At 54.2% G+C, this 7,593-nt stretch overlaps 1 protein-coding gene across 2 annotated transcripts; it reads right to left on the reverse strand.

The window, feature by feature from the left end:
• Positions 1–627: 627 nt before the first annotated feature.
• Positions 628–7,187, reverse strand: COPS7A (COP9 signalosome subunit 7A). 2 transcript variants are annotated; one of them, XM_065942081.1, is made up of 8 exons: positions 7,069–7,187; positions 6,422–6,626; positions 4,460–4,535; positions 4,147–4,235; positions 2,848–3,050; positions 1,956–2,061; positions 1,646–1,797; positions 628–1,499 (listed from the first exon to the last, which is right to left on the reverse strand). In XM_065942081.1, the coding sequence occupies exons 2-8, from the start codon at positions 6,581–6,583 to the stop codon at positions 1,460–1,462; spliced, it is 828 nt and encodes a 275-aa protein (XP_065798153.1). In that variant the 5' UTR covers positions 6,584–6,626; positions 7,069–7,187; the 3' UTR covers positions 628–1,459. The 2 variants fall into 2 exon arrangements, with proteins under 2 accessions (XP_065798153.1, XP_065798152.1); XM_065942080.1 differs by having other exon boundaries at positions 6,956–7,128.
• Positions 7,188–7,593: the final 406 nt, after the last annotated feature.

Consider the following 7,593-nt stretch of genomic DNA (forward strand, 5'->3'; position numbering starts at 1 on the left):
AATTGTGCCCTGTGGGCTTCTCATTGCGGTGGCTTCTCTTGTTGTGGAGCATGGGCTCCAGGGCGCACAGGCTTCAGTGGTTCTGGCACGTGGGCTCAGTAGCTGCAGCTCCTGGGCTCTAGAGCATGGAGTCGGCAGCTGGGGGGCAGGGGCTTAGCTGCTCTGCTGCCTGTGGGATCTGCCGGATCAGGGATCGAACCTGTGTCTCCCACCTTGGCAGGCGGATTCTCTACCACTGAGCCACCAGGGAAGCCCTCCTGTGTGGTTTTGATGCAAAAATCGAAGTTTACTCTCAACTCTTCCCCTACAATTCTATGAGGAGGACATAAAGAGGCTGAACTCGGGAGTTCCCTGAGAGCAGGGACAGTGACCATCATTTTGCATCTCCAGCCGAGCACACGCTGGTGCTCAGCAAGCGCCCTCGGCTCCTGAATGAATGCCGACATACTGAGCAATCTGTCCAAAGTCCAACTGGGTGCCTAGGTCTCCAGCCAGGCACCCAGTTGGCTTCGGCATAGTACCTGGTTCTCTTGTTTTTCTGGCACTTCGCTTTAGAGTGGGCAGGGAAAGAGCCTTCTTTGTGTCCACAAATACCAAAGACAGAAGACACCCCATGCAAGGCTGGTGAGATAGTTTGTAGATAGACTTCTCATAGATTTATTTCTGTGTCATGTTATATATAGATATATGTATATATACTCTTTTTATACAATCTATATCCCCTCCCGTTCCCCACCAAACTCACAAGAGGAAGTATAAATCCTTCCAGGATGGCCATCAGGCTTTTGAGGACAGCCAGGGCCAGGAAAGAACCATTTCATGACAGCTTGAGAACAGCTGTCTTGAGGCTCTGGGGTCAGTGGAGCAGCAGTGCTCCCAGGACCCAACGGGGGGAGAGAGGATGGGAACGGCTGCAGAGGGACAAGATTCTAGGCTACAAGTGTCCAGCAACTCCTAGAATGGCAGGCTGGCTCCCAGAGCTCTCCGCGTGGGAATAAAGGTGGGAGCCCTATGGCTCTTTGGATGCTGCCTGAACAGGCTGCAGGGGGGGGGTGGGGGGCAGGCGGGGAGAGGCATGCAAGGCGTGGGCGGCAGGAAAGAAACTTGCCGGGCGGGGGGGGGGGGGTGGTTTATGCTGGGGACGGTGGCGTGTAGTCAACAGGGGCAGATGCTGGGTCCTAAAGAAACAGGGCAAAGAGCGTGGCGGGGAGGAGGAGGGGACAATGGAACATGTAAGAAAGTCATGTGAAACAAAAAGTACCAACAAAATCATGACCCTGGAGAAGATGTGGCCTATGCTTGGGGGTGGGAGTGGGGGAGCAGGGACGGGAGCCGGCAGGGGTGGGGGTCAGGAACCTAGATTATCAGCTGGCCAGGGGCATAGGAAGGCTGAGGACTCCTACGGGGTGGGCGGGTGGGCAGTGAGCACCCCACATGCCAAGAAGAAACGACAGTCCTTTCAGTTCGACTTGGACCAAATCTTGGCGCTCCCTCGGAGCCTGGCAAGGGGGAAAGAGAGACAGCAGGGGCTGTAGGGAACTGCTAGGCACTGCAACCCCCCATTCCTGACCCCCACAAGCGCCTGAAGGGATGAGGGAGGCAGGAGAAGGCAGCCTGGACTCGAGTGGCCCCCACACCCGCTCACCCCTTGCCCTTGGAGGCTTTTTTGCTGGGCTGGCGCTGGTTGGTGCCCGGGGCCGGCTCCCTCAACTCGGCCAGGTGCTGCTCGGGGTCCTGAGACGTGGCCGCAGCTGCTGCGGCTGTTGTAACCTTAATGGTTTTCTTCAGGTTGGCGACCTACCGAGAGAAAAAGGAAAGAGGGGAAACAAGGAAGGTTTAAGACCCTGCCCAGCTGGTGTGTCTCCACTGCCACTGTCCAAATCCCTCTGCCTGGGACAAGCGGCCTGGGCTGGAGGAGGAGCTGGGATCGGCCGGCTGGCCCCCCAGCTGCTCACCTCGCTCTCGATCTGCTGCTTCAGGCCCAGCTGCTGCTCCTTGTGCTGGTTGGCCCGGCTCACCTGCTCCTCGATGCCTGACAGGACCACCTCGCAGCCCAGGCACCTGTGGGAGTTGGCGGGGAGGCGGTCAATGCAGGAGGGCGCTGACCACAGACTCACGAGGGAAAGACTCAGGGAGACCCCTCGGTCCTGGTGTCGGGAACCCTGTCTGAGCGAGAAGTTTCGCCAGGGCACCTGGAGACCGCCTGTGACAAAATTCCCAGGACAGAAGGACAGTCAGGGAGGACATAGGAGGAGACAGGCAGTGCCTGCAGTGACATGCAAGATGGGAAAGGGGAAGGGTTAGTCGCTCACTCGTGTCCGAGCTTCTGCGACCCCATGGACTGTAGCCCGCCAGGCTCCTCTGTCCATGTAATTCTCCAGGCACAAATACTGGAGTGGGTTGCCATTCCCTTCTCCAGGAGATCTTCCCAACCCAGGGACTGAATCCCAGTCTCCTGCATTGCAGGCAGGTTCTTTACCTGCCATGGAAGCCCCCCCAAATGGAAGTAGGAGCTAAAACAGAAACAGGGTGGGAAAAGTTACAGAGGGAAAAAAGGAAGGCGTGTTAACAAACTGAAGTCAGACAAGAACACGAGAGAACAGACTTGGGAGAGGCCAGCGGCCTGTGGACAGTGCTGGCCACAGATCGGGGGAGGGGGGGCTGCATCCAGCCTGAGACAGATGACCCACCCCCCAGGGGACAACCGCTCAAGGCTACCACCCCCGCCCACAGCAGGCACTCCAGGCATGCTTCCCCCTCCTCCTCCTCTTCGGGAGTCTCCTCCGTCCTCTGCCCTGCCCAGCCCTCCTCCGTCTCCAAAGCGCCCCTCCCTCTCTGGGATCTCACCACTCCTGCAGGGTCCGGGCGATGGCCCTGAGATCCTGGCGCTGGATGTCCCGCCCAATGCTGTAGTCGACCTCCAGCCGCTGGTGGCGCTGGTCCAGGGAGCCGCGCAGCACATCGGCGTACACAGCCTCGATGACCAGGTCTTCCAGCTGCCTCACGTTGCGCAGGGCCAGCGCCTCCAGCAGCACTGCATAGGGGATACACTGGGGCCCAAGGGCAGTGGGGTCTGTGTGGGGCCGCGGCAGAGACAGGCTTCCAAGACCCCCTTCTCCCCGTCCCCCTGCCCACCCTCCACTCCTACTCCTGATCACCTCCTCTAAGAGGCTGGTTCTAAAGCAACATAAATAACAAGTATTTCTACTTGAGAAATAACAGGGTGAGGAGCACAATCTTAAATAAAAGACATACGCTCCCCTGGGCTTCCCAGGTGGCGCTAGTGGTAAAGAACCCGCTGGCCAATGCAGGAGACATAAGAGACCTGGGCTCGATCCCTGGCTTGGGAGGAGCCCCTGGAGGAGGGCATGGCAACCCACTCCAGTACTCTTGCCTGGAGAATCCCATTGACAGTGGAGCCTGGTGGGCTACAGTCCAAGGGATCACAAAGCCTGATATGACTGCAGTGACTTAGCACATAAGCAGGCTCCCCGAGTCCCCTACTGCCTCCACCGCAGGGGGACATCTGCCTAAATGTCCATCCTCCAGCTCAGCTCAGGACAGCACATGGACTGGTGAAGACAACCCTGACATCTCGGGAGGATGTGGTATGGGGGAGGTCTGGAGTTACTCCATCTGCTTCCAAAGAGGCATCTCACAGGAGACATCCTGGTTTAAGTACAACCGTAAGCATGACGGAGAGTGAGGTAACAACTGGAAGATGCAGATGGGCGGGGGGAAAGTCAAAAACAGGACCCAACAGGGAATACAAATATGTAACACTTCTGGGTTATAGATTTCTTTCTTTTTGGTCACATGCTATAGCTTGCAGGATCTTAGTTCCTTAGGAGGGAGGAGGGGGCTGTTGAAGGATAGTGAGCAGTATCCTTGCTGCTATTCTGAATCCAAACACGAAAGGTGTTTTACTTAGAACCTGAGTTGGCTGAAAAGCAAAAGAGAAAACTAGGAGAATCATATTCAGCCCCAAAGGCCAAAGGTAATGGAGTTCAGGTGTAGGCCCTGGAGGGCCGTGGCGGGGAGGCAAGAAGAAGCAACACAGTGATCGTTTACTTCCGATAGACCCTCGAGAAGGGACATACAGAAAGGTGTTCTGTGACTCAGGACCCGATGGGGACTGTCACTCACCTTGACTTTGGCAGCCAAGGTGACGACCGATAGGTGTCGAAGCTTATTCTTCTGAGCCTCTGTGAGTGGGGGAAGATTCCGGGCTTCAGCTAGAAAAAAATACAGTGTAGGAAATCCTGATTTGCATTTTTGTGGGAAGTCCTAGCCTCCTTCCCTTTTTTTTTTTTGAGTTTTCCATGCCAATTCAGGTCTTGACCCTGACCCTGTGTATCCAAGGGATCTAAGTCAGGTACCCCAGGAATGTCTTCTAAGTCCCTCTGTACACTGCCTTTCTCCCACCTCCAGTCTCCAGAGCTCCAACCCTTCCAGTTACCTAGGTAGTCAGCGTACGTCCCGTAAGCAAACACCGTCAGCAGCCGAAACGTGGAAGCGAAGTCGCTCTCAGCCAGCTGCGGGAAGATGAGTGGAGAGAAGTGGTGACAGGAAGGTCCTCTCTCTCCACCCTCCAGACTCTGCCTGTTTGAACTCCAGTCTCCGGGCCCAACTTTCCCCTCCAACATTAGCTCTCCCAGCTCACCGAAAGGAATTCTCTGCCTTTCTGATTGCTCTCCCTAGGGAAGCCTCAATTTCACCTCCAGGCCTTTGTTGATTCTGTCCCCCAGACCCACAACACCCTCTTCCTCCATCTGCCTCCAATTCCTACCCTAAAGTCAGAGTTGAAAACTTTCACAGTGTTTAGTTATCTAACACATCTCACACATACACACACACCCCCAAGACATTACAAACTGTGTTGTTTCATCCTTAGAGTATATTTAGTATTTCTGAATTTGAATACCTTTAGGGAGTCTGCTGTACTCCCCAATTCACCAAGGACTTCTGCCTTGGCCTCACTCCCTTGACAGCTGCAGGATCTTGGGAGGCATTGGGAGGTGCCTCTGCTTCAGACTGGCCTCAGCTGGGAGTGTGCACCACCCAAGCCAGTCCACCCAGACCTCCTCTCCTCCTACCACTGGTCACCCACTTAGTTCATCAAAGCCGTTACCTAACAATGTATTTTTTTTCAACAAGATTACAGACCTGGTTCCTGCTATCCCACTCAGGTCTAGCAGAAATGTGCATGTACTTGGCTCTGCTGATAAATACTTGCTAAATAAGTGATTTATACATGGATATCCATTCGTCTTAACTCCACAACTGGAATGTACGTTTCAGAAGGGGAGCCCTGTGGCTTGTACTTTTCTGGTATTCCCAGATGACTAGCAGAGTGCTAAACAGGCACCCAAAACCTACCTCTTTTCCTTCCCCTTGATTCTCTTTTATTCCACTGCAGAGGAAAGCAGGGAAAGAAGGCAGCCAGTTTTCTCTGGGATGAGAAGGATCCCGAAAGGCTAACTGCATTGACTCAATCACTGGCCCTCAAAAAATTTACTCCGAGTTCACCCACCTACCATTGTCATGGTATCTCAGGACTTGGGCTGGTGCCATACATCTTGGTAACCTACTCACTCTGGACTTTTAACTCTATCACTTCTGTGTGAACAGTTCTCTTCCCTGTGTTCCTAGCATCTTAGTGTGTGTCTTGAAGAAAAAGATAACTTCTACCTTAGCTAACTTAAGTGAATTCGCGTATGCTGTAAAGGGAAGAGAACTGGTCTTGACTATTTCACAATCATTCCTTCTATTTGTACCAGACTTTACACTTTCGCATAATCTCACCTGATTTCTACGACACTGAGGGGCAGTAACAGGTCTCTTTTGTTTTGTTTTTGTGGCCATATCATGTGGCATGTGGGATCTTAGTTTCCCCACCTGGGATCAAACCTCCACCCCCTGCATTGGAAGGTCTTAACCAGTGGACTTCGAGGGAAGCCCCATGTCCATTTTTAAAAAAGAAAATGTAGGTCCTAAAATAAAAGTGAGCTGATTAAGGTAAAAGGCTTCCCTGGTGGCTCAGATAGTAAAAAATCTGCCTGCAATGCAGGAGACCAGGGTTTGATCCCTGCGTGGGGAAGATCCCCTGGAGTAGGAAATGGCAACCTATGCCAGTATCCTTGCCTGGAGAATCCCATGGACAGAGGAGCCTGGTGGGCTACAGTTCATGGGGTCACAACGAGTTAGACACGACTGAGCAACTAACACACACTACAATCAAGGTAATATGATTATTAAGAGCTATGACATTGATGGAGACAAGCTGGAATCAGGTCTCCTATTCTGAATCACAAGCTCTTACTCAGCTGAATGGTTATGGGGTTGCAAAATGAGCCCTGTCCACCCATTCTCAGTCTTCAGCCTCAAGCCTCCTTGGGAGCTATCCAGGTCAGGAACCCACCTCTCTAACATTAGGCATATCCAGCAGTTCCCCAAACACGTAGACACCAGGGGCCTCCAGCACCTGGTGGATGAGTGTTGCCAGCGCTGCCCCCTTGGCGGACTTGGCCAGAAGCAGAAATTGCTCCTGGTTCTGCCCTGTCACCTTGACCTCGGCACTCATGTTGGCGCTGAGCTGGGGGGACCTGGGCTCAGGAAGTCTGGAGCTGCAAGGAAAGAGGATGGGAAGCTGGAAAGCACAAGGCCTAGGGGCTGGAGTGCAGAGGCACTGAGCCACTTTGTAACCACAAAGCAACCCTCGTACCTTAGGAATCCTAAGATCAGCCACTTCGATGGCACCCGGGCTGATAAAGCGTTGTCACGCCCACCTCCCCCATGCCTGAGCCTATCCCCAAATCCCACCACGTGCACCCCATGGACCTCCAAGGCACAAGTCTCAGTGGGGGAAGGGATGTCACACAGTGTCCACCCCAAAGACGACGCTCCCCCAAATATCCAGTGTGCCCCGCAGGTGCCCCACACCACGTGACCTCACCCTAGCGATCCTTTCACGTGGCTCCGCCCCCTCCCTTAAAGAGGCCGCCGAGGGACCGTGGGCTCCCGCCGGCTACCCCGTCGTACTCTGGGTCAGACTCTGCGGGCCGCTACCTGGAAGCTCCGTCTTCCAGCGCACCGGGCGGGGCCACCGCTCCGTCACCTCCGGCAGCTGTTCTCAGCTTTTCCTGCCACCTCCCTGCAGGGTCACTCTGGCCCCTAAACTCTATGGCTGACTTCCGGCCGTACTTCCGCTCTTACGGGGCGGATTTCGGGCGCGACATGCTCCGCCCTCGCCTCTGACTGCTGAAGCTCCCGAGAGCGACGCGGGCATTCTGCTCTCTGATTGGCTATTGAGGAAAGACTGATGGGCGGCTCTTTTTCTTGCTTTGTTTCAATAAAACTTTATTGTTGGTCGGGTGCTAGACGCTAAATGAGGAGGGGGCTCCAGTCTTAGGCAGTTCAGGGCTTGTTCATAGTTAGATCTAAGCTGCCTAATAGCTCGACTTCTGGCTTCATGGGGGTGCTTGAGGTGAGAGGAAAGCTGTGATCCGAAGAGAGGGTCAGAAAGAAAAAAGGAAGGTAGGATGAAGAAGGAAGGTAGAGAAGAAGACATCAGTAATAGATGTCCAGTAGCAG

The sequence above is a fragment of the Muntiacus reevesi genome, chromosome 1, assembly GCF_963930625.1.
Source record: "Muntiacus reevesi chromosome 1, mMunRee1.1, whole genome shotgun sequence".
Classification (NCBI taxonomy): Eukaryota; Metazoa; Chordata; class Mammalia; order Artiodactyla; family Cervidae; genus Muntiacus; species Muntiacus reevesi.